Source organism: Lissotriton vulgaris, chromosome 9 (assembly GCF_964263255.1).
Source record: "Lissotriton vulgaris chromosome 9, aLisVul1.2, whole genome shotgun sequence".
NCBI lineage: Eukaryota > Metazoa > Chordata > Amphibia > Caudata > Salamandridae > Lissotriton > Lissotriton vulgaris.
In genome coordinates this window covers 1205183524-1205211456 of record NC_141697.1, presented here as the reverse complement: position 1 = coordinate 1205211456, position 27933 = coordinate 1205183524, and the positions used below count along the sequence as shown (strand labels likewise).

Below are 27933 nucleotides of genomic sequence, written 5' to 3'. Positions count from 1 at the left end.
ACCCCTTGCTGAGACACAAGTTTTGAAGAGTGGCAAAAATACCTATTTTAGGTCTGGCAAGAGGAAGCTTTAGCTGCCTCATGAGAGATTACACCATCAGCATTAAGGAAAGGGAAAGCCCTCTGCCAGCGGTTGTTGAGTTATCCATTCATGCTGTTCAGAGCGCTAACTTGGCTTCACAACAAGTGTTTGCATGGTCTACCTACACCAACGTTTTAAGGCATGGGCAAGTGGGCTCTGGCCCAGGGCCCTGGTCTTTCAGGGCCCCCCTGATAGAGTCAGCTCTGTTCTCAGAGAGTCTTGTCATGATTACCTTGAATAATTCTGAAACAGATTATTTTAAAAACCCTTTTCCTTTAATTTATATTTAATGTGAGGGATGTGTGAGAGTATATTACAGACATTTGCAGAGAAATGTTGTGTTAATATTTCATGCAACATCCATAAAATGTTTCCTTTAGATCAAAACAGGAACTCATATATGAGAAATGGGAGGTTCACAGAGATTACTTGCAGTAATGTTAGTGAGCAGCTGCTGTGTTACAATATTGAAAACACGTCACTATCCCTGAATATTGGATGTAAACACATTGAGAAATTGGAGTGTGTGTCTGTGCACTATCAGCGACCTGGCCAAAGAGGGCATGAAAGAGCTGAAATTGGATCATCAATTCAAAGCTGTTCCGAACAGGGCCCCAAAAATATGTTTGGTCCATGGCCCCCAACATACTTAAGATGTCCCTGGGTATCACACCTTACCCAAAGACAGAGCACAACTATACCGAACACAATAGCCGAACTACGCCACATGCATAGCACATCTCCGCAGACAAAGCCCGGTGTGATACCAGAATATTATCAGGTATATTATTATATTATATACCTTATAGATGATATTTAAGGCACAATATTTATGTCAGATGATCTGACATACATATTAGGCCAGATGTACGAACCTAAATTGCATGCACAAACGGGTTTGCGATCCATTTACACATGCACAATGGCCCAGGGCCATGTACAATTCCTAAATAACCAGTTTGCAATTTATTTGCGACTCGCTATTTAGGAATTGCGAGTCGCAATTAGGAAGGGGCGTTCCCTTCCTAACTGTGTCTGCAAATTAATGTATGAATATTTTGTGATCCCAATTGCGGTGGCAAACCACCCGCAAATTACCACCCTCTTCAAGAGGGTGGTAATACAGTCACAATTTGGAAGGGGTCCCCAGGGACCCCTTCCACTTTGTGACTGTCTCGGAAATAATTTTTAAGGACAGGCAGTGGTCCCAGGGACCACTACCTGCCCTTAAAAAATGAAACGAAAACGTTCCATTTTTTTTTTAAATGCATCCCGTTTTCCTTTAAGGAAAATGGGCTGCTTTTTTTTAAAAAAACGACTTTATTTAAAAGTAGTCCCAGATATGGTGGTCTGCTGACTCAGCAGGCCACCATCCCTGGGAGGGCCTGTCATTCCCAATGGGCTCGCAAATTGCGAGAGGCTCATTAACATTAAAGAATCTCGCAATTTGCGACCCCATTGGGAATTGCAAACAGTGTTAAACACACTGTTGTACATGGCAAATTGCACCTCGGAAAATGCGACTAGCAAATGAGTCGCAATTTGCGAGGCGCAATTTTGCTGGTTGTACATCTGTCCGATTGTGTCTTAAATATCATCTATAAAAATATCGCCCCATTGGAGTTCATAATAGAAAATCTACACCCAATAAACAATATTTAGGGCATAATGGTTGCGTGAGACAATATGTTTGCATTGGATTTTGGGACATTCATCCTACAGCCCTCCTATATGAAGTCCTTCGTCTCTCTGAACCTCTCCCTCACCCTTGTAGCATCCATGCAGCAGGCCTGCTCCTGTGGAATGCATCCCGGGGACTTTTCAGGCAGCCTTTGGGATTACAGGGATTTGATGTGTATTTTTATTCCTCAGCAGATGTCTGACTGCTTGAGATCACGCTGCTGACATGCCCGTTAATCTCTGCACAGACCATGCCACTTCACCTCTAGGTAGAGGCTATTAAGCATTTCCTGGTGATCTGCCAAGGCTTGTTTGTTATTAACAGAGCAGGGAGTAATGAAGGCAAAAGAGCTGACAGCTCACAGGCCATGGGCTCCTCAACAATCTGCCCATCCCTGTACCAGGCACCTGCTTTTTATCACTCATTTGATCTTCATCTGAGCTGCTGCAGGGGTGCCACTGAGGGGGGAATAGATGTTGCAGCTGTTGACCCCTATGTTGTAATTGACACACTAGTGGCCTACTTAGTACCCTGTATGAAGTCGACCAGTATGGCTACTTACATTTTAAATCTACGACTCTAGTGTTTGCTAGTTCTGATAGATGTGTTGTTTGTGTCTATTATCAGTCACCGTCAATTCACATATATAGATAGAAAATCAATGACTTCTAGATAATCCAATAAATCAACTGTGTTGATCTCCAACCTCTTTGTTTGGAAAACAGGCTTGCACTGAGCATAGTGCTAAATACTAGGTTGTGCAGCAGTCATGTCATAGATATATGGACAATTATTTACTCCATACTCTTAAATTGCAAAAATATATCTTTTTTATTTCTTTTTCTTTTTACTTCTTATGTCTGATATTAAATATTGTAAAAAACATATACATACATATAATCAATGATTTTTTGCTTAAAAAACTTTTTTTGCATCATAAACCTTTTTCTATACACATATAACCGCAAAAAATAACAGTGAGGTATGGTCTACCTATATGGTACCAATAGCTTAAATTCAGACAGAGGAAAAATCACACATGTTTTCGTATTTGACAAAAATGTTCAATACACTTCATGTGTTATAACAAGCGAGCTTTTTACAATTGGTGATTATCACACAGCTTGTCTGCATTTATTATAGAAAAGACACTGGTGACAGATCGTTATTGCCACCAACGCGTTTCGGTTATAAGCCTTCCTCAGGATGTTCACACCAGTGGAATACCGATTGGTATGGATTATTGTCTGTTTTTTCTGCAGTATTGGTATCTACTATGTCAAAGCATTCGACTCGATCAAGGCACTCGAAGTCCACACAAATATTTAGTTTTACAAAAGCTAGATAGTTTCAAAATAAGCGTTATAGATGTTTAAATTCCAACACCATAGTTCTTTTGGGACTTGATATAAAGGTTCATTGATACAAATTGTATATCACGTAGCTTATTGGTATGTCCTAATCCACTTACATAGAAAAGGTTTTACTCCAAAATGATATTAGTAGCAGTTGTCACTCTTGAGTCGCTGGTGATTGTATTATTAAGCCCTTTATGTCAGGGTCCTTGATACGATCATAGGCAGGATATGGTAAAGCCTTTCTATTACAACATGACGGCATACAACCTCCCAGCAACCTATCGAGGTCGAATCTCCAACCGATACTCTCCTTTGAAACAACTGGGCAGAGATGTTCCCATCAGGGGATTTATGTTATAGGAGGAGAGGAGAGAGAGGAAGTGTCCAGAGGGATGTGTGTTGGCTGTGCCATAGGGTCACCAAGAATGGGGAACCCTCCTCCTATGTCACAGGCGCTGCGCCCTTACAGAGAGGCAGACACACTTGCACAACAGAAACACTGTGCACAACAAATAACACAAGACGTGATTCCCACACAATTAGGCGGTGTGACGCTCTTACCCAGGGGTGATGAGTAAAAAGGCTTGTACCCCAGATCATAAATCAACGCCACCAACCAGTCTATACATGGTCTGGAGAAGTAGGGGTCCCCTTCCTCGAATATTGGTGGGAGTAAAGTATGGGTGTGCCTCCTGCCCCAAGACTGCAGCACTTATTGGGAGAGCAACAGGGAAGTAAGTGGAGCCTGGGGTAAAACAACACAATGTCAGCACCTAAAACATGAAAAGAGCCAGAATAGTACAGGTGGGTAGATGGTTCAGAGACTTTTGTTCTAAGGCCTTCGATAATGCTTTTCAGTTAGAGGAAGGATGAAACATTGCTAGTCGACTGCAAAATATACAGGATAATTGCAAGATCAAAGCTCTAGAATTTAAAGCCATGGAAGATCTACTACATTTCAAAGAGTAAGGAACACACTCCCCACAGAAGCAAGATTAACCCAGAAACCAAACACAAGAACCAGCTGTGAGAGGAAGGTCACTAAAAATACCAACCTACTGGGAAACTTGTTTGTAATTTTTGGTCAAAATGCCTGAGTCCGTCTGAACCACTGGTTGTTTCTCTGGGCCCATTCCATTTAATCTTTCATTATCTCATCTGTACCATTAGAGATAGGGACCAATCATAGGCAAATCAGTCTTGGCCCATCCCAAAAAGAATAGTTCATTCCAAACAGGTAAGCTGCATCTTCCGCACCAAAAGAAAACATAAGCAACTCTGTATACGTTTCGGTCCATCACGGCTTTCCTCAGTGAGTCTTCACCAGTGGCGCATGTGTACTACCAGGCAGCAATAAGGCAGAAATAAAGCCATAGGTATGTGTCCCTATTCAGAGGGCATGTTGCCTTTGACCTGGATTGTCCCTTTTAGGGCATGGCGGACACTTGTATTGGAAGGAGAGTGAAATTAGGACGTGGCATAGACTAGTTGGGCTGGGTCAGGAAGCAAGGGTTGAACACCAGAAACACTGTGCTCAATAGCTGCTCGAAACCGGCCCCAGGATGTTTGTTTCCAGTCCAGGGAGGACCTGGCCTGGCAGTTTGGTCTGAACTGTTCCCATTGGGCACAGGGTCAAGACTGATTTGCATATGTCTGGGTTCAAACTGGAATGGCATGGTGAGCAAAAAACGATGGATTTAGGCCCAGATCTCTGTACTGGGGAGAATGTATGACATTGTTCTGCATTCTGTCCCTCAATTGTTCTTTTTCCAATAGCTGCTCCCCAGCACAAGGCAAGGGTCGACCCCTATAGAGACAGATTGGTGGTGGACAAATTGAAAGGTGGGGGTTCATCAGGTAAACAACTATTCCCTAGTGTGAAACTAAACACAAAAGAAAGTTATAAAGTGAAAATGCACTTCATAATCTTGCTTTTATGTTTATGAATGTGCATGTGTACATTAACAAGAAATTAATAATGCCAAAAATTACCAAGAAAAGCATGACCGCATATTTTGGGCGAGGGAAGGACCAGATGTGATCAGAGGCATGTGGGATATTGTGAGGGACTCAACCCCCTCCAGCTGCCCTCCCCAAATAGAAAGAACGATGGTGACAAACACAAGCATCAAAATCATTGTGATGATAGTTTTAGGAACAGGTTTCTTTATTTTCAGAGCTCGGTCGCACACCAGTCCTGGCCCGCGTCTTGTCAGACTGCGGGACTCTGCCTCCGAGCTCACTTAGAAATAACATCTAAGGGCCTCATTAAAAATGCAGCTAAACTGAGCCGCGCTGTGATGAATAATTTAGTGAATTGTCTTAAGTGGGGACAGACCTGGCCTCTAAGAAGCGAGCTCTGGATAGGGAGGGATTCGTACCAGGGAGAGGGCCAAGTATCAGAGGTTGGAAAGCTGTGCAGTTGGGAAGGTGCAGTTGAATTTCTGTGCGGTTGGAATGCTTGCGGTTGGAATAGTGTGCGGCTGGGACGGTGTGCGATTGGGATGGTGTGCGGTTGGGATGGTGTGTAGTTGGAATGCAGTGTGGCTGGGATGGTGTGTAGTTGGGATGGTGTGTGGTTGTGATGGTGTGCGGTTGGAATGCTGTGCGGTTAGAATGCTGTGTGGCTGGGATGGTGTGTAGTTTGGATGGTGTGTGGCTGGGATGGTGTGTGGCTGGGATGGTGTATCAATTGAATGCTGCGTGGTTGGGATGGTTTGTGGCTGGGATGGTGTGCGGGTGGGATAGTATGCAGTTGGAATGGTGTGTGGTTGGGATGCTGTGTGGCTGGGATGGTGTTTGGTTGGAATGGTGTGTGATTGGGATGGAGTGTAGCTAGGATGGTGGGTGGCTGGGATATTATACAGTTGGGATGGTATGCAGTTGGGATGGTATGTGGTTGGAATGCTGTGCGTCTGGGATGGTGTGTAGTTGGATTGGTGTGCGGTTGGGATGGTGTTAAGTTGAGATGGTGTGTGATTGGGATGTTGTGTGGCTGGGATGGTGTGTGGTTGGGTTGGTGTGTGGTGGGGTGGTGTGAAGTTGAGATGGTGTGTGATTGGCATGCTGTGTGGCTGGGATAGTGTGCAGCTGGGACGCTGAGCAGTTGGTGTGGTGTGGTGTGCGGTTGAGATGGTGTGAAGTTGAGATGGTGTATGATTGGGATGCTGTGTGGCTGGGATGGTGTGCAGTTGGAATGCTGTGCGGTTGGAATGCTGTGTGGCTGGGGTGGTGTGCAGTTGAATGCTGTGCGGTTGGAATGCTGTGCGATTGGGATGTGTGTTGTTGGGATAGTGTGCGGCTTTGATGGTATAGGGTTGGGATGGTGTACAGTTGGAATGGTGGGCGGTTGGGATGGTGTGAAATTGAGATGGTGTGTAGTTGGAATGCTGTGTGGCTGGGATGGTATGCAGTTGGGATGGTGTGTGGCTGGCATGATGTGCGCCTAGAATGCTGTGAGGTTGGAATGCTGTGTTGCTGGGATGGTGTGTAGTTGAGATGGTATGTGGTTGGGCTGGCTCAGGTAAGCATGGTAAGGTGTTGGGACGAGTCGGGGTGGGATGGAGTGGGAGAGGGGGGAAGTCGACAGATGACAGAATAGATATAATTAAATTATACCTATTCTGTCTTTTGTCGGCTCCCCCCCCCCCGTCAGGCCACGCCTCACCGCCGCTGGTCTGTGGTTGGAATACTGTGTAGCTGGGATGGTGTGTAGTTGGGATGGTGTGTGGCTGGGATGAAGTGTAGTTGGGATAGAGTGTGATTGGGATTGTGTGCAGTTGGGATGGTATGTAATTGGGATGTTGTGTTGTTGGGATGGTATGCAGTTGGGATAGTGTGTGGCTGGGATGATGTGTGGATGGAATGCTGCATGGTTGGGATGGTGTGTAGTTGGGGTGGTTTATGACTGGGATGGTGTGCTGTTGGGATGGTGTGCAGTTGGGATGGTGTGTGATTAAGATGCTGTGTGGCTGGGATGGTGTGGGGTTTAGATGGTGTGTCGCTGGGATGGTGTGTGGATGGGATGGTGTGTGGATGGAATGCTGTGTGGTTGGGATGGAGTGCAGTTGGGATACTGTGTGGCTGGGATGGTATGTGGATGGAATGCTGCGTGGTTGGGATTGTGTGCAGTTGGGATGGTGTGATGTTGGGATGATATGTGGTTGGAATGATGGCGTGTGGTATCTGCTGCAGCGCAATTTTAACTCCACCCTTACATGTCACAGAAGCACAATTTTTACGTACACTTAGCACCATATACTCTGGGGGCCCGATTCACAAAATGAACTAAGACTCAATCCTAAACTTACTACTACTTTGGTATTCACAAAATGCACTTACTATTTGGCATTCACAGGTTGAACTTACTACTTTTGGTATTCACAGAAGTTAGGATTTTGTCTTAAGTTTGTCTTAAGACAAACTTAAGACAGACTTAAGACAGACTTAAGACAAAATCCTAACTTAAGTCTGTCTTAAGTCTGTCTTAAGTTTGTCTTAAGACAAATTTAAGACAAAATCCTAACTTCTGTGAATACCAAAAGTAGTAAGTTCATTCTGTGAATGCCAAAAGTAGTAAGCGCATTCTGTGAATATCAAAATAGTAGTAAGTTTAGGATTGAGTCTTAAGTTCATTCTGTGAATCGGGCCCTGTGTGCCTAACTTTATTATTGGTAGTGAAGTATTTAAATGTATTACTGAATTTCATTCACTGTAGAAACTAAAGATTCATAAACATCTGCACATTAACGTTTAGCCTAACCATGAATACATGTAGTTCTCATACATATTTACACTTATGTCTCAGCCATGTTGCAATTATTTGAAAGTGCATTGCACAATATCAGCATGAACTCATTCACCTAACTTACATTTATAATGCTGCATTTACTTTGAAGTTATACGTGCGCCTATAATCATGCAGTCGAAGTGCACACTTTAGTGTTCAACTAAGCTAATTTAACTAGGCCCGAATTTTGAAATGCATTCTTTGTTTGCTTTGCATGTTCTCTCGTCTGCAAATACAGGTTCAAGGCTTCAGTAGTTAGAGAAAGGAGTGATGTGTATTGCGTATTGTGTACCTTGTCTTGCTCAGAGGCTTCCCCGGTCTGCCGCGGCTTTGCCGATTGTTGCGGAGGGAAAACCTGACTAAACTCAACTTCCGGGCGCCTTCTTGCGACCAGGTTAGCGCTCTAGTGGCCAGGCGTGCCTATTTAGAGCCACGCTGGACCAGACGCGAAGCGGACGCGCGCAGCGGGCGTGCCGAAGGTGCCCCGGACGTGCCCAGGGCCAGTCATGCTGCTAGGTTTGACACAGAGGTTGTGGGACGGCGCACTTTCAACCGTGCAGAACTGCTATCTCTGAATTTGGTCACCCGCGCAGGTCATAAACGCTGTAATACCATCTTTGACCCTGCCTGGGGGTGCCCTAGCTGTAGCTTCCATTTTGCTACCAATCTCGCCAGTGTGTGCACTACAGTTGTGTAAGAGCCTGCCGTTCTGGCAGCCTTTATTAATGCACGCTCGATGGTTAAACATGTAACTGTAACTGTAGTGTTGCTTGTATAGCGCACGTATCACCCCAGACATGGCATCAAGGCGCTGTAAGCATACCGCTGAGGAACCCTTCCTGGCCTCTCAGTGTATATTGCCCACTCCTGGGCACCCCCAGGGTGAAAGCCAGGCATCCTAGCGCTGTTGGGGCCGTTGTGGAGATTAACCAAGCTATTGCCCAGAGTTGCAGCGTGGGACCCATGATTAAATTAGGCACCGAGGCGAGAATTATCAGGTCCGAGGAAATTGAGCCCAAGACCCGCTGAGGCCGGAATTGAACCTACTCCCGGGCCAGACCTCATACCCAGTCAAAAGATCTGGGTTTAATCCATCACCGTTCTTTAGCCCACTCTGCCACCCCAGTTCAGACTGATGTGCATATAGGCATGTCTGAACTGGGGTGGCAGAGTGGGCTAAAGAACGGTGATGGATTAAACCCAGATCTTTTGACTGGGTGTGAGTGTTTGATTGATTCAGATGCTCCGTCCATCACCACCCCCTTTTGTACCGCTCTAACCATTGAGCCACACTTCTTTGAGCTAATTGTGGACAATAAACTTGATGTATTGTTCATTACTGAAACTTGGCTCAGGGAGTCGTGTGAGCCGGTGGTTGAGCTCGCTGTCCCCCGGGGGTACCATTTAGCACATGCAGATCGCACGACTGGGAGAGGGGGGGGCACCGCTGTGGTGTTCAGGGAAACCTGGTCCTTTGCATGCGAAACCTCCGAGGATGTGCTGGAGGGCGAGGCTCTTGATTTTTTCTTCACCCTATCGCCACATTTCATGCTAGGGGGCTCGTTGATTTATCGCCCGCCCTGGCCAGCTTGGGGCTTTCCTAAAGACCCTGGGGGAGACCATTGCCGTGCGTGTTTTGCGCTTTCCCAAATTCCTTCTTCTGGGTGATTTTAACATCCATTTAGATACCCCGGAGGCCCCCAACTTGATGGCTCTGCTGGATCTTCTGGTCTTGACTCAGCTGACTCAGTGGTTCTCTAAGTCCACCCACTCAAGGGGCCACCTGATTGATTTGGTGTGTTCTAATTTCGAATTGCATGTCAAAGAACCCTTGCCTGTTACTTGGTCTGATCATGCCCTGATTATATTCTCCTGGGATTTAGGGAAATCTTCCCGTCGGCCGTCTTTGCCACTGGACCCTTCCACTCGCAAGATTAACATTCCTGGGCTAATAGAGGCCCATAACCACTCGCAGGTAGTTCCTGCTGCTGATCTGGAGGGCTCGGTTGACCTGTTTAACACCTGGTTTAGCCGGGGAGTGGAATCTTCATGCAAACCTTTGCCTAGTAAGGTTCACCGGCCGTCTCCCTCTCAGCTCTGGTATTCCCTTTTGTTAAAGGAATTGAAACTGGGCTGTAAGAAGCTGGAACGCCAATGGAGGGTTGCTTACTGCCTAACAGCTAAATCCGAGCTGCGCTCGGCACAGAGAATTTACTACACAGCTGTCAGAAAAGCCAAAAGCGAGTACTATGCTGCTAGAATAATGAAAGCCAATAACAACAGTAAAGAGATTTTCACTATTGTTAAAAGCTTCATGTCGCCCTGCGCGGAGCATACGCTCATCCCTGCCTCCCTTGGATGGTGTAAGGAGCTTTCAGGATTTTTTATCAATAAAATTCAACTAATTCAAGAAAGCCTGGCCTCATCAGTGACACCGCAGAGCCCTCCTCTAGCACCCCCTCTTTGTACCCTACCCAACTCATTACTCTCTCAGCTTGCCCTGGCAGAGAAGTCTGACATTCTTACCATTCCTAAATCGCTCAAGTCAGGCTCTCCTTCGGATCCGTGCCCGGCCAGAGTCCTGGCTGGGGTGGCCGATACTGTGTGTACTGAAGTTACGTCCATTGTCAACTGGTTGCTTCAGTCGGCGACGGTACCAAGACAATGGAAGCAAGCTAAGCTTCTTCCGCTTCTAAAAAAACCGACAGTGGACCCTTTTATACCAGCCAACTATCGCCCCATAACCTTACTACCAGCATTGGCCAACGTTTGCGAAAAGGTGGCCTTTTGCCAACTGGAGGCCTTTGTGCAAACCTCTGGGGCTCTGCATCCGGCCCAGTCAGGCTTCCGAACATCTTACAGCACAGGGACTACGCTGGTAGAAATGACGGAGGCAATCAGGGAATGCCTGGATGGGTGCGGCAGAGGGGCTCTGTTTTTTTTGGACCTCTCTACCGCCTTTGACACGGTACCTCACCAGCTTCTTCTCTCCCGCCTTTCTGCCATCGGCCTCTCTGGTGCAGTGTGGGCCTGGATGGAATCCTTTTTGGATACCCGTACTCAGCAGGTCTGGCTGCCTCCCTTTTCATCCTCGGCCAGGGAGGTCTTGACTGGAGTTCCTCAGGGCTCGACTCTGAGCCCTCTGCTTTTTAACATCTATCTGACTCCACTGATCTCCCTGGCTGAAGAGCTGGGTGCCAAAACATGGCTTATGCTGACGACACCCAGCTTCTATTCACTTGGAATGGCCCCGACCTGTGCACTGGGATGGCACAGAGGTGCCTGGATGCCGTGTTTACATGGCTTGCACAGGCCAAACTCAAGTGTAAGGAGGTGAAATCTGAAATACTGCTCTACGGCCAATTTCCACCACTCTTCACAGAAGCCTTGTGGCCCCCTAAATCCCCCGTCCACTCTCTGAAGGTGGTCCGGCTAAGAACCTGGGAATCTGGTTTGTGGAGGGTCTCAGGTTCTCAGAACACATCAAGAGACGAACGGGTGTCTGCTTTGGTACTCTTAAGTCTCTGAGCAGATTCTTCCCTTTGCTCCCCCAGCCGGCGAAGGAAATGGTGGCTCGGGCACTTATCCTGTCCCGCTTGGATTATGCCAATGCGCTTTTCCTAGGCATTCCTGGATACTTGGTGAACAAACTGCAATTGATCCAGAACGCGGCGGCCAGACTCTTATTTAACATCTCTAAGAGATCAAGTATCAGATCACACTTGTGTGACCTTCACTGGCTGCCCGTGGTCCAGCGGGTGCAGTTCAAGGCTCTTACTTTAGCTCATAGAGCTCTGCACGATTTAGGACCCTCCTACATGAGGAAACGGGTGGCCTTTTACACCCCTCGTCGATCCTTACGATCTGCTTCCCACGGTCTGATGGCCACCCCCCACTTTCGTCGCTCTAGGATTGGGGGTCAGTCACTTTCAGTCAAAGTAGCCATTCTATGGAATTGCCTTCCTGTCTCGCTGAGATCTGGTGTGAAGTGACTCTCAACGGGGCAGTAAGGTTTGGGCATCACAGCTAATAGGGCATTTCCGTAGTCAAAAATGGAAAGGAGCAATGCCTGTGAAACCACTCGCAGGAATTGAATTGGTATTTATTCTTTGATGTCCCAGATGAGTTTGAGATACAAGTTGGCCAATCTGGTTTTTTACTTGATTTGGCTTAAGAAATTCAGGGCCTCATTTATGAGAAATGATGCATCGCTGCGTGAACTTCTCAGTGCGGCCTCCTTGCGACATACCTGATGCGTCATATTTATTGTATGACGCATCATGTCACAAGGAGTTACAGATATGTCAGTATTTCTGACGTATCTGTAAGCGCAAAAGTGAGGCATTGCTGGAGTGTGTCACAAAAGTGACGCAACTCCAGCAATGCGTCCTTTCACATGGGGCAAGCCCCATGTGAAAGGGCTTGCGTCAGTCTTACGCCTGCTGTGAGGCAGGCCCAAGATTTTGACGCAACAGCGTTCTAGAAGTGACACAGTGAAATCTCATAGATTTCACTGCGTCACTTCTACGAGGCTTTTTGGGGGGGAACGCCCCCCTGCATACATTACACCTGACGCAGGTATAATGTAGCACAGGGGTTTACAAAGTGACGCATCTGCTTAGATGCATGACTTTGTACATAGTGCGCAACAGGAGGCATGTTTTACGCCCCCGATGCGTCACAAAAAGGGACGCATCAAATGCCCAACACTGACGCAAGGCCTCATAAATGAGGCCCTCTGTTTCCTGTCGAGAGTGAAGCCTAGGGGGTTGGCTGTTTGGGCGATGGAAAGTCTGGCAGTCCGGAAGTTGGTTGAGGCTAACCATTCTTCAACTGGAAATGGAGATAACTTTGGTGGGAGTAGAAGGAAGTCAGACTTTCGGGGCTCAGCTTAAGATGACTTGAAGTTATTCAAGGTTGTATCATGTCACGACTTAAAGATATTCGAGAAATGTCTGCACTAGAAGAGACTCAGGTGTAGTTCAGTTTCATCTGCAAATTCATCTGCACTTTTAGGGACAAGTAACTCATTAGAGTGGAGGCTAATTAAAGAACCCAAAATAATGTTAGATGCCTCTTTTGTCAACATTGAGCTAGCCTAGTTATCCAACTATCGTATACAACAGCGAGTGAGCTAGCAATTACAGTGCCATTGTAATTTTAAGCTGATGTGCAGCTGTTTTGCAAATCCTACAGTGAACTGAGAAAGGTTTGGACTGTTCTTATTCTAAAATGTTTTGGGATTAGACAATGGAGGCCAGCTTTCATGGCTTTGGAAATTCCTAGATAATGTACCTATAATTTGGAAGATAGCAATGCTTTTAAAGCACGTTGTTAACCGCCGGAAAAGGATGGTAACTCAAGTCTAAAGGTCATATGATAGCAAAATGGTATTGATGCTGCTCTGACGAATTTAAGTATTTTTATGACCCCAGATTCCTATTGCTATTTCTTTTTAATATTTTATGTAGTTTTTAAATTATTTTGCACTTAATGTATAATCATTTGAACCAGTAATGTATATATAGGACGTCTTTCTCTTTTTTAACTATAAACATGTTTTTTAATTTGTGCTTTTATGATTGTATGAAATAGCAATCGAATAAAGCTGTACTTGACTTGAAGTTGATGTTCTTCTTATTTTGCACATTTATGACTGATTTTTGTCTTTCTAAATATAAACCAATTTTGGTTACTAAGGCACAAATGCACAGGGATATACATTGATTTGTCATGGATCACATAGGTTGTTTAAGCAGGCACACGTAAACAGGTCTCTTGGGTACAGAGTTCGATAATAAGTCATTAGACCACCTCTTCAGCCGGCTTTGAAGATAGGGCAGTTAATTTACACTCACCCATGACGTCTTGTGTGACCTGGAGGTTTAGAGCTGAACTCCTGACAAGGGCAACCCCTTTTTCAACCCTTGTAAAGTGGGCAGATTTAGTGTAATTAAATTAGCTGGCAGTAACACATGTTATTTGCAGAGCTTAGAAATGACAAAACCCAAAGGATGAATCAGTCTAATTCAGTGCCTGCTGCTGGCATCTGAAGGGCAGATTAGACCATGCCTTCCATCCTTCTGAGGTTGGTAAATGGAATACTATTAATGAGCTAACGCTATCATGTGTTAATTACAGCACATAGAAACGGCAGAAGTGCAGTAGGAAGCACATATAACATATGTTATTATTACCTCGCACTAGAAGGGATAGCTAAAACTGTGCCATAAATGTGAACAGTAAATATTTAAGTACAAAAACAAGAACATATTCATTTTCAAAGGACGAGGAAGGAGTAGAAATAAAGACTTTACCTGTTGGTGGGCCGAGGTCCAAGCTGGTCTCGTTGGCATCTGCTCCGTCTTCCAAGAAATACTGCGGCGACTGTAATATCGTGGACTCTTCGTTCTCCTGACTGGACGAGCCCGAGCCTTGGCCGGCCTGGAGGAGGCTGGTCAGAAGGCCGGCCTCCCGGGCCTCCAGTGGACCACGCTCAACTGAATCCAATGGCTCAAGATGGGGTATCATCGTCAGCTCCATCAGAGACGTCGAGGTGAATCCCTCCATCGTGGGCTCCTCTGTGGCCACGAGGCCAAACCACATGGAAGCTTTGAAGACAAGAAAATAGAGGTACCATAAGGAGTTGGGAAATGGGGGAAGGTATCCTAGGATGGCATTGCAGGTAGAGTCATGTCAACAAGTCAACACTCTGGCATTGGAAAACCAAACCTCACTGACTAGGCTGGACACAAGAAACACCTATTGTATCCTCCCATTCAGAAACCTAGGTTTCAGTCCATGTTGTGATGCACCTCACAGTTATACCATACTGTATTAGGAGGTTGTCTACACACTTTACCAGCTATGTCCTGGTAGAAGCTAGCACTACACTCTCACTTGTAGGAGATACCGCTTTACTAAGAAATGCCTCCTTTATTTTGTATCTTCCAGCCTTGAACTGCTCAAAAACCCTGGGGTATATTAGCAAGAACCACGTTAAAATTATCGCAGTTTTAGCATCAGGAAACTGCTGCCAAAACAGCGATAATAGGCTTGCTAATATGCGTTATAGAATTCCAATAGAAGCCCAGGTTAGATGTCCTGCACGCCTTTGTTGAATCTTGTCCCCTATTGGGTCCACTTTATCTCCAAGCTTCCAGCAATGCTACATTTTTCATCGTGTTGTAACGATGCCTTCCTAAAGTTGGGGGGAGGGGTCATTTAGGGGATGGATGGGATTGTAAAGCAGCGGTCTTCAAACTGGGAGACTTACTAACTCTGCGGGGCACACCGGTCCAGGAGTTGCAGAGCAATGGCAAGGACTGAAGCTTCAAACGTGTATTTGAAAACTAAGCATGGGCGGAGAATCCGTTCCGCTCGCGGATTTTGCGGATTTTCGGTAAATTCGCAATCTGCGAGATTCGCGAATTTCCCGCAAAATTGGCGAGCGGAACGGATGGGGTCAAAAGTTCAAGCTGACTTTTGTAACTCTTTTAGAATGGCGCCGGCAAGCTGCCAGAGCCATTCTAAAATAGTTACAAAAGTCAGCTTCAACAGGAAGCTCTAATAGATAAAGTAAAGCAGGTGCTGCTCAAATTCGGTTACACAATCATTAATCACCCCAAACTTGGGGTGATTAATGATTGTGTAACTTAATTTGACCTTCAACTCCAGCACCTGCTGTACTTTATCTATTAGTGCTTCCTGTGGAAGCTATTTGCAGCTATTTTAGAATGGCGCTGGCAGCTTGCCGGCGCCATTCTAAGTGGGGCTGAGGGCAGAAGGGCACAAAAGTGGGACAGAGGGCAGAAGGGGACAAAAAATGAGTGGGGCAGAGGGCAGAAGGGCACAGAAACGAGTGGTACAGAGGACAGATGGGCATAAAAAACGAGAGGGTGGCAGTGATTAACCAGCAAAAAAAAAAAAACGTGAAAACGCAAAGCGCCTCGCGCACACCCGCGAACACGCAAAGTGCCCCGCGAACACCCACGAACACGCAAAGTGCCCCGCAAACCCCCGTAAACTCGCAAAGATAAAAAAATCTGCAAATTCACGCGAATTCGCGAATTTTGCGGATTGCAAATTCGCAAATACGCGGATTGCGAATTCGCAAAATTCGCCCATGCTTATTGAAAACTATTAGAGTTCTGCCAATGTGCTTGCAAAAGCTGCTCTTCAAGGGGGCATGCACCTTTCTGGAGAGTGCAACAGAGTCTGAAGCCTGGGCCACAGTGTAATTGTATTATGTTTAGATTTATTGATTTGTAAAACTCACATTCAAAAAAAGATGATCTTAATTTACAAAATGTCCTAGCCTGTAGACCGCTTCTACTCTCTATCCCACTCTCCTCACATGCCTTTACCAGGTCAGGTCAAAGCAATATGAGAGCGAGGGAAAGAGAGAAAAAGAAAGAGAGATTGAGAGAGAAAGAGAAATAGAGAAAACAAGAGACAAGGAGCGAGAAAGAGAGGGGGTCAGAGAGATAGAGCGAGCCAGAGCGAAGAGAGAGTGAGAGACAGTCAGAGAGGGAGGGAGGGAGACGGTGAATGCAAAAGAGAAAAATACTATGAGACATAAAAAAGAGAAAGAGGATGGCAAAGAGAGAGAGAGAGAAAGCAAAGAGAGAGGGGGGAGTAGATAGAGCAGGAGAAGGAAGGAGGAAAACAGAAGGAGACATAAAGCTGAACAGAAACAGAGAGTGGGACACAGAGAGGAAGAGAAAGAGGGAGACAAAGAGATGGACACAGTGAGTGAGAAAGAGAGAGTGTAAGAAAGGTATAAGGAAAACGACATACAATAATGATTTTCCTGAGCAAACGGAGAAACAGATTTCGGAAACATGATCGACCTGTTCGAAGAAGGAGAGATTCAGCGGCGACCGGCTCAGGTAAGCGCGTGGGTCCGGGGCGCGGCCGAGGGAGGGGAGTCGACAGACGAAAGAATAGGCATTATTTATTTATTTAATTGTGCCGCATGGCTAAAGAAAATAAACAAAAAAAGTACTACAAAGCAGTGCATGCTTACATCTACAAAACGACTGATTTACCAAATAGGATTGGAAAATAAGAAAATAAGTAGCGCAAAACTAAGGGGCAGATTTACAAGCCCCTTGCGCCGCTTTTACGGCACCGTTGCGTCACTTTTGTGACGCAGCGGTGGCGCAAACAATGCGCCATGGTGCGGGGTATTTACAACGTGATGTATCTCCCAGATGCGTCACGTTGTAAAGCCCTGCTCCAGAAGAGGCGTACCATCGCAGGGGGAGGCGTTCCGGCGCAGGAACGCCTTCCAAAAGTGGCCCTTTTAGGCCCATGCTGCATCAAAACCCTGCGCCTGCTTGGAGCAGGCGTAAGGATTGACGCAGCATTGTGCACTTAGGACCCCCCTGATCATTGCTGGAGCTGCATCGCACTTGCGACGCAACTCCAGCAATGCAACGCTTTTACAGCACAGATGCGTGACGCATCTGTGCTGTTTTTGCCCCACGGTGCGCCGCATTCTAAATGCGGCGCATCAATGGTGGCGGAGCTGCGGCGCACAATTACTGGTGCATCCCTGCCGATATACAGGGATGCACTTAACATTTTTTCCTGTTTCCGTTCCGTACAGCTTATTCTACCATCCGCTCAGAGCCAGTCTCGTAAGTGCTCTTTGTTACTCTTCCCCGCCCCAAAATCCTTTCTAGCACTCCAACCACCTACCCTTGCTTATAAGGCAACCACTTCCCGCATGATCCCACACACGCTGCTTTTTATCCATTGTAACAATGTATATATTTAATTTGTTTTATTATGTCTATTACTTGTTACAGCACATGAGTTAAGGTTTAAATAGTAAATGTGTGCTATTGTGTTCACAGAGCTCCTGGAAAAAGGGCAAGCCATGCTCGAAATGCATTGGAGCAGGATTTCAAACTATCTTTTAGGATGGTTCCAAATGAACTTAAAAAATGCTTTGAAAATTATTTTTTGAAAAACTGATGTCTACGAACTGTTATAAAAAAACTAATGATAAATCAGTGATGAAATAAACTGATCATTACAACTCACAGGAGTCTGTCTTCATATGACAAACCCAATGGATGTGCCCAATTTCAAGGATGCGTTTACAGTTTGTAACGCACTCAACCAGTAACTAACCACGACGTATTAGGACGGTTACGCCACTTGTTGGAGCACCCAAAACCTCAATCAACCTTCTTTAAAACATCATAAATCACTTCACAAACTTTAACCAAGCACCAGCTGTGCGCCACGCCATTAGACTCTGTTCTGATATACAGGGATGCGCCAGTAATTGTAAATCTGCCCCTATGTTTTTTTAAGCACTGGTAGGGAGACCAAAGCAGTGGAAGGAAACAAGTAATGCATCCATGCCCCTGGGGAGGGACAAACACAAGAAGAGGAAGGAAAGCCCACACAGGCTAACGAATGAAAAGCATGCAAATGAGTGTGCCAGTAAAGTCAGCCAATGGTAAGCAAAAGACGGGCGATAAGACCATTGTATAGTAACAGTAGAACTTTTGGTGAACAGACAGCTTGTGCTGTCTGGATGGGCAGATCTATAAACTGGAAAAAGAAACAGAAAACAAATGCTTTCACCAGTAAGGATTTTGTTGACAGATCCATTATCTGTCCCATCATTTGGAACAAGTGCTCTCCTCACCAAGAACTTCAACGATTTACATATCCTCTGCCACCCCTACCACAAATATGCCCAAATTGTCAGTCCCCTCAGTACCCAGAGAAGCATGTAAGTTCGCCCCCCGCCTATCCACAAATTACACCAGTCCACCCGAAGGCACTTCCGTCCATCCCCAACCAGCCAGCCAAGCGCTTCCATTAGCCCCCTTCATCCCCTTTCAGGTGCCGGCTGAGAAAATCACACTAGTCAGAGCCTTGCTGCTTTTCCCAAACACCCTAGGCACACCAGTCAACCCTGTCACCGCACCTGTTGGTCCCCTCTGCTCTCTCACTGTTGGTGCCTGAAGCACCCCTATCTATGCTCTCACATCTCCACCCAGACACACATGGCACTTCCATCTGCTGCTCCTAGTAGTGCTTAATTTGAGCCAGTGGTTCCGGTGCTCGGCACCGGCATTTAATTGTCAACACCAGCGCGTATGACAGTCTGACACAAGATGGCACTGTGTAGCTAATTTAGAGATGACCACAACCACAGTCAATTATTAATTCAATATACAATAAAAATGACTAATACCCGCCGCTCAAGTCATTCATATAGCATTGATGGCCTGGAATAGCTCAAATTGTCACACTTGCAGAAGTGCGATAGATAGTAGTTGTTACTATCATTGGCAGCGTGGCAGGTGCAATGTGTGGTCCGAGCTGCAGTGGCCTCCTAACGAGAGCCCTGGCACTTATTTTTTCACAAACTAAGCACTGGCTCCTAGACGCCTGAAGCAGGGCAGTAGCCATGGGTAAGGATAAAAAGACATTGAATGCTGTCTACATGTCCGTGAATGCGTGAGTAGGTTTGTCTGCGCATGGTTCCTGTGTCTGGGAATGCCTGCATATGTGAGTGCACATGAGTGATGTGCCTACCACACACCCTGGAAAATTGCTGACCCTGGCACAATGGTGGTAACTCATGGCAACTTGTAGACATCCATGATCCCCTCCCTGCTAACGCTGTCAAAGATTTCACCCCACTTCTCCTTCCACTCTGGACTAAGATTATCAACAGCTCGCTCCAAGAAGGAACCATCCCTGACTCCCTTAAAGTTGGACAAGTCACACCTCTGCTAAAGAAACCTACTGCTGACCCATCCAACCTAAACAACTACCGTCCCATTACCAATATTCCCAATCTCGCCAAATTATTGGAAAAATGCGCTCAGCTACAGCTGACCAAACACATTGATCTGTTTGATCTCCTCAACCCTCATCAATCAGGCTTCAGAGCAGGTCACAGCACCGAAACTGCTATGACTCACATAATTGACGACGCCCTTCAAATCCTAGATCAAGGGGATACCTGCCTCCTCATCCTTCTTGATCTCTCTTCAGCATTCGACACTGTTAAACATGAGAAACTACTCGATCTGTTGAACACAAGAATGGGTCTTTCCGGGACTGTTCTCAAGTGGTTCACCTCCTTTCTACACAACAGGTCACAGAAATTCAAGAGTAACAACCTGATGTCCTCTCCAATACCTGTTTCTCTAGGTGTCCCCCAAGGATCCTCCCTTTCACCAACATTGTTCAACTTAGTTATGGAACCTCTTACCACCTTGCTTCAAGCATCCAATGTACTTTTTCACATGTACGCAGATGACACCCAACTATATCTCAAATTACAATCCCCCAATGACATCTTACTCCTGAACTCTACGATCAGAAGCACCCAATCCTGGCTTGCTGATAATCATCTCAAACTCAATGCTCTGAAAACAGAATTCCTGCTGATCTCACCTCCAGCGAAGATATCCACCACTCAACATTGGCTTAAACAGCTAACTGCACTCAATGTCGAACCCACCATAGTGGATTCAGCGAAATCCCTAGGCATAACTCTCGACTCCAATCTCAACATGCAGCATCATATCAGCAAGGCTACTAAGGGAGCGAACTTCCAAATCAATACCCTAAGGAAACTTAAACCCTTCCTATCAGCCAAAGACTTCCAAACTGCAGTACAAGCACTAGTCATCCTGCGAATTGAATACGGCAGCACCGCCCTCTGCGGTCTCCCGTTAACCACTACTGCACCCCTAAGAGCCTCTCTAAATGCTGCAGCGAGACTCATCACTGGATCAAAAAAGCACTCTCATATCTCCCCTGACCTGAAATCACTAGACTGGCTGCCTTTTGAAGCCAGAATACATCTGAAAATCGCCTGCATGACACACAAGGCTCTACACCTGAGCTCTCCCGGATACCTCACTCAGAAGCTGTCAATCTCTGGCGGCTCTAGAAACACCAGAGGCACAAACAATCTTCTGCTAAAACCTCGAAGATTCCGGAAGGAAAAAACTTATAAACGCTCTTTCTCAGGAATGGCACCCAGGATCTGGAACTCACTCCCTCCTGAAACTAGGCTCATCTCCTCCACTACACTTTTTAAGAAAGAAGTGAAAGCTATTTTTATGGCCAAATACACTTGACCTATGAGCATGGATCTAGAAAGACTCTACACAGACCTGTATTATTATGTTCGAACTCTATTATTATGTATTTCACCTGTATTATTGACGTTACTGACTATCTATGCACACTATGAACTGTAATATTTTTATTATTGATTTGCTGTACTAATTTGCTCCCTCACGTACCTACCCTTCCCACTTATTATGTTTTAATTCACTCTCTCGTTGGTATTCCCGGCTGTGTCAAGCGCTCTGATATCTGCAATGATCTTGTTCGCGCTAGATAAAACTTTCAAAATAAAATAAATAAATAAATAAATAAATGATACTATACTCACCCCTTGTAAAATGCTCTACCACCATGATAGTGTTTTTTTTCTTAGCAATTAGTGGTCATTCGTGCTGGGAATGGTAAACTGGTACTCTTGGCATTTGTGGACATTAGTGTTATGTTCTTTTTCTTTTTTTTTTGTGTGCATATTTTATATAGCGCAAACTCGACCCGAAGGTATTGGAGCGCTTTACATGAGCACTGTATTTACATTACACATTCAGGCACTGGGAGATTAAGGGCCATATGTATGAAGCTCAAATGGGTTCGCAAACGCCGAAATTCGCAGAATTTCGCCGTTTGCGAACTCATTTTTGCTAACTGGTATTTATGTAGCAAAATTGAGTGCAAAATAAGGAATTGCAAAATTTACAATTCCTTATTTTACAATTGCATTTAAGGAATCGCAAATCTTGTGATTCCTTAAATGCAATGTAAGAAGCATTAAAAAAATGCAAATTGGCCTTAAGGAATCCCAAATTACCATCAACTTCAAGTTGATGGTAATTTGCTTATTCCTTGAAAAATTAACTTTTTTGCATTTTTCAAAGTGCAATGTGAAGCACATACATGCCCTTAGGGCATGTATGTGCGCCACATGTGCACCCATGCTAATTTCAGGGGTGCAACAGGGTGTCCTTTGGACACCCCTGCACCCTTGAAATTATTCTCAATTTGCGATTCTCAAATTGTGAATCGCAAATTGAGAATACCTTCCCATTCATTCCTATGGGCCTCCTGGCCCCTAGTAATGAATGGGAAAATATTCCTTAATTGCGATTCGCAATTTGCTAATCGCAATTAAGGAATTTTAAGAAATCGCAAAAAAAATGCGATTTTCTACATACATACCAATTTGCAAATCTCAAATAGCGATTTCTAAAAAAACGCTATTTGAGATTCGCAAATCTGGATGTTGATACATCTGCCCCTTAGTCTTTACAACCCATCACAATTACTAAATCTGATGGTTGCGAATGAACATATTGTAAATGAGGGTCAAAATATTTTCAAATATCTGCATCTCAAATTGAAAGTTTTGAAATGCTAACCTAGATTCCCATTAACAAACTGTAATGCAGCGTCATCAGCCCATTTACCCATAAGACTCAGGACTTGACATGTCTTCTGAGATGAACCTCAGAGTTTAGGTGTAATCTCTCCTTAGGGACGCGTAAGCAGTAAGAAGGCGGATCGGCGCTGGCTCACCACACGGTGATTAACACTGAAGTGTTTACACACCATTAACCCTCTAACACAGTATTCTCTTGTTTACATCGACACCCTATCGACAGAGGCAGTGGAAACAGTTTCTGCTCAGCTCTTTGGGGCACATGCATCATTGTAGGAATTTGCATTTCCTAAATTGCGAAAATTAAGGAATCGCAATTTAGGAATTGCAAAATCCTATGCATGAAGAAATCCTAAATTTTTTTAGGATTTTTTAATTTTCGGAATTTGCGATTCCTTAATTGCGAATCGCAATTAAGGAATGGCATTACATTGATTCCTATGGGCCTAGAGGCCCATAGGAATCAATGCCGTTTTGCATTCCTTTTTTTGGAATTCGCAATTTGTTGATGCATTGCAAGGGTGCAGAGGGGGGTCCAAAGGACCCCCCTGCACCCCTGAAATGTATTTTAAAGTGCATGTTTCACACACACATGTCCTAAGGACATGTGTGTCTGTAACATGACACTTTCCAAAATGCATTTTTGTGTTTTTTTTAAGAATTTCGCAAATTAACACGAGGGTCAACCTCGTGTTAATTTGCACTTCCTATTTCAAAATTCGCATTTTTTTTTAATTGATGCATTGCATTTAAGGAATCGCACAAATGCTATTCCTTAAATGCATTTGCATTTAAAGGAAATGCAAAAAAAAGCGAATTTTGAAAAATTGTTTCATGCATCTCAAAAACGTATTTAGGAAGTGGAAACGGCCGAATTTACCGATTCGCTCCGTTTGCACTTCCTAAATAGGTTGATGCATGTGCCCCTTTGAGTGTAAACTATAAATGCACAGGTAATTGTGGTAAAATGACTAAGGGCAAGACGTACAAAACCATTTTTTCAAGGATTGTGATGGCTGAAGTCTCCTCCCCAGGCCGGGAACATGCAAAATGAGCACGCAACACACGAAGCTCATAAACAATGTCTTTATTCATCAGCATACAAATCCAAACTGAAACTTTGCATTATCTCATAACCTTTAATAACCACACCTTAACATCTCTCAAATGGTTACATAATTTGTTTGCCAAGAACCGCGGGGTCCCAGCGCTTATAGTCTTAACCCCTTCCATGCTGATGAAGGCCAGGAGCCGTCATGGAACACAATGCTCTTGTGCTGATGACGGCTCCCGGCCGTCATGACCGCACCCGCGATCGGAATGTACCGCACAGACGCAGAATCGCGGCCACGCCCAAGGGGTTAAAACACTATATATCCCCCTTTATTGGTCTGGTGGCTTAGTGAAACAATACATCAACTGTAGGGGCCTGTGTTCAACCTCATGGTCACAGGTTAAAAGGTCTACTCAGCCGTTCATCCTTCTGAGGTCAATAAAATGAGTACCATTGAGTTGGGTAACAATAAACATCTGTTATTCAGCTCCAAGATATCCTTGGGTGAACGTGCACTTTACAAATATGTTAAACTAGCAGCCCGCCCCGGCGTTGCCCGGGGCAGAAGGTGGCTGGGGGCAGCATCGCAGCAGGAGAGGCGCAGCAGAGTGGCCGGGAGCAGCAGAGCGTACTTACAGTGTTTCCTTGCTCCGGTTTTGTTGGTCCTGGCCGCTTCTGCCCACGCTCGTGTCCGCTGTTCCCCCCGACGTCCTGACTTTGAGGAAAAGGCTTCCGAGCACTCATGGCCCCCGCCCGTCCCTCCGCCCGTCCCTCGGTGCGCACCCGCGGCTCTTGTCCGCTGTTTCCCCCGACGTCCCGACTTTGAGTAAAAGGCTTGCGAGCACTCATGGCCCACGCCCGGCCCTCGGTGCGCACCCGCGGCTGCTTCACTTACCTCAGCCGCCGCTCCTCCCTGCGCTGCTGAGTTTCCTACTCCACTGCTCCGCCGCTCCTCACCGCTTGTCCGCAGCTCGCCGCTCCTCCCCGCCTGTCCGCAGCTCTTCTTGCTCCTGAACGCCGCTCCTCCCCGCGCTCCCGATGTCATCACGCACGTCGTGGCCGGCGCTACTTGCAAGGGACTACTTTTTTTTATTTCTAAATTTTTTAAAGAACGTATATTTTTTATTTTTATATAGCCTATGTCCTTCTGCTTGCCCTGAGGTTTCCAAAGATGTCTTGGGTGTTTGGATTGGTGGTGTACTTTTCGAGTATACCTGGCTCAAAGGACACAGTTCTCTCTTTATAATAGTAGTATAGATAAAAAGGTGAGAACAATAGCAGCAATATATTTGTTCGATAAGTTGTCTAGGTGCTCACACTGTTCGGCCAGATCACGTGGTATGAGGTAGTTGAGCATCACTTGAGTGGACACCGAGAGTGCAAGAGCTGATGTTTGATCTAGGCCGTCAGGTGGGGCAGCCTCATCTGTAATCGCAGGGGCTGGTGAGTGTCGAGGTAGATGTCTGAAATGTGACAAGTCCCTTGTGATGGATTTTCTGAGATAGATATTATTGTCTTACTTGATTGAAAATGTACCTTTCATAGTCGACGTCTGGCCAGCCTCTTGGCTGAAACTTCAGTCCCCTCAGAAAGCAGACCTTCAACCTCTGTGCTGGTCAGAAACTGAGTCCAAGCCCCTATGGGGGCTCCTGCCTGTGAACTGACTGGGTACACAAGCATACAGGACCAGGTGAAGCTGCCTATTAACCGCTTTATTCTACTTATGATATAGGTGGTAAATGAACCACCTGGAGCAGAGCCCTTCTGAGCTCAGCCCAAGGGTCAAAACTCACATTATACATTGATAAGCTCCCAGCTCCTTACAAAAATCTAACTTCACTGAGTCATAGAACACTAACAGCGTCCACGCCTGACCAGGGATAGCACAACGCATGTTATTACATATGACATATCTGGTAAAGATAAACTGCAAGTTTCTGTTATCTTTTGAGGACCAAGGTTGAATCTGAGAAGAGAGGATGCAAAGATACCCCTTACAAAAATCTCTATATGTCCTATGAATGACTCACCTTTTAGCAGAAGGGTGGCCCATGTTGACCGATCAGCTCCACTGTTCATCCAAGTTTCCGTGCACACTTGTCTCTTGCCGCTCTTGTGAGTGGCAGGTCTGATTGCACCAGAACTTTTTGATCTCTGTCCCACTGCAGATGATTCCCTTGCCAGGGGAAAGGCACAGATTACATGTGGCTATCACGCCTAAGTGGGGACCATCGGAGATAGGATCATACATGGGGTGAGGTGTGTGAGATCTTCCAATAGAGGACTAGACTACCAGCTACTGGCTGCAACCAGGAAACCAACAACTACGGCACATTGATAGCAGGCACACCAGAGAAGTTGGGCATAGGTTCCAGCATTGATCAGAGCCGCAATGCTACAGTTCTATACAGGAGGCAGACATTTTACCACCTCGGTTGGGCCGAAGCATCCTGATGCATCAGTGTGACTCTGCTCATGCACCAATGATACCCTGGTTGGCTCCCAATGTCAGCAGCACTCATGCTCAGAATGACAACCCACCCAAGGGAAGGCGCCAGCTGCCTTCCATCCTTACTGATGATCTAGGCCACCTAAAGGTCATCTTCAATCAATCAATCAGTAGATTTGTAGAGTGCCACTTGTCACCTGTAAGGGTATCCAGGCGCTGAAGATTAGTTGAGCCAGGTATACATTTGCACTTCTAGAGTGGGAGCATAATTCTGCTGCTGTTCCTTCATCCAGTGGGTCTGAGGACAACCCTCAACCAGCTGCCAGAACTTCAAACCATGCCTTGACAGAAACATAAATGATAGTGCAGTGCCAGTCATGACACCACTTTCAGCCTGAAGTGCAGAAGATGCCTGATACAACATCTAATACGCTCTGCCAGTGCCCGCTGCCCTGCTGCCAGGACCCCAAGAGCCAAGTCACTGTACACGTCCCATCACCGGTGCACAGAAGAAAGCACAAGTTTCCCTCTTGGCAGCTGTTGAAGAAGGGAGGGTGATGTGTTAGTGTTCAGTACAGGGTTGATCCACATAAAGCTGAGGTTTGTCACTTCCAGGCCAGACACTGAAGAAGTGCTGAGGCAAGAATAGAACAGACAGGATAAGATGCTACACCTATGTGAGGTTAAGTATGGCAGCAGTGGTTGGTGGGTTTTCCTTGTGCTTTGATAAGTCTTCCACCTTTTCTTCAAAGCTTTAGATTCCTGGTCTTTGCGTTATTGAAGATACTAACTTCTCTTCAGAATTTCCAGGTACCATCAGCCTTCATCAGGTTCAATTTTCTGGCTGTTTACGGGTAGCTGGGGGACATGTTACATGAACACACCATTTTGACAGGTAATCATATGCTTTCCTAATGATGCATGAAGCTGTCAGTGTGTTCCCAGTCATGTCTCTTACTTACATCTTCTTCCTCTTCCAGAATGCCTGAGCTAGATGCTCATGAAATCTGCTCCATCGTTTCTGCTATTTCAAAGCTGCTGAGGGATAGCCTGCTGAATTCTGAATTGTTGCTGCCTTTTGCCTTCCCGCTTTTTCTCCTTTAGGGTATCTCTTTTGCATTGACTGAACTAGCATATGTTGTTATCATCACAGGAAGAGAGTGAGATTGATGTTCACTTCCAAGCTTACCAACAGGCCTGCTTGGGATCCTCACTTGTGCATCTTCAGCCCGCTCATTGCTCTAGCTTCAGAGACATCTCCTTTCTCGATGTCCGGGCTAGGTATAGCGACGAGTATGGGCATGCTTTATAGCAATAGCCAACTCCACCACAGGAGGACAGGCTGTTGAGTTTACATCTCACTTCCTGTGGAGGACCAGTCAGTATGGAGGGCAAAGAATCTTATCAAGACTGTTATATCTGAATAGTCAACTTTGGTGAGGAACAATATCGGCACATCCTCTGCATTCAGGCTCCTGGGTACCATTCAGAGACCGAGCTCCTTCCTGACACCTGGCCCGCTAGTGGCCGACAAGTCCGCAAGGAGCTGGCCATGTGGTGTTCTGTTTCATCACCCACCATCATTTAAATTGAGGCCACCATTGAACCTTCCTTTCTGCTAGTCACTGGCCACAAATCTTATAACCTTGTCATCACAAGCAACCCAGGTCCTCGCATTTTTATCCACGCGAGCCACCTTTGTTGGCCTCCAAGCCCATAGTTTAAGGATGAGAATACTTTCTTGGAGCAGCGTTGATTCAGAAGCAAAGTGCTGGGAGGGGTGGGGTCACAATAGCGACCTGTGGACCATCGGTTCCATCCAACTGCTGCTCAGTATCGCTACCCCACCACTCAGCAACGACTTACCTGCAGCTCTCAACTATCCAAGCTGCGTACACTCCATTCCACGCTGCTAGAAGTCCTATCAAAGACTTCCAGCACTGTAGAATGGGGCGGAGTAGTCTTTTGAGCTTCAACTATTTGTTTGCCTGCTTGCAATCCAGGCA

The 27933-nt window shown here is 45.8% G+C and overlaps 1 protein-coding gene across 1 annotated transcript in view; it reads right to left on the bottom strand.

The window, feature by feature from the left end:
* Positions 1–27933, bottom strand: part of PODXL2 (podocalyxin like 2) — a 263246-nt gene that overhangs the window by 108541 nt on the left and 126772 nt on the right. Inside the window, exon 2 of the mRNA XM_086939282.1 lies at positions 14227–14520. Coding sequence (XP_086795408.1) covers positions 14227–14520 — 294 coding nt within the window. The remainder of the gene's footprint in view (positions 1–14226; positions 14521–27933) is intronic.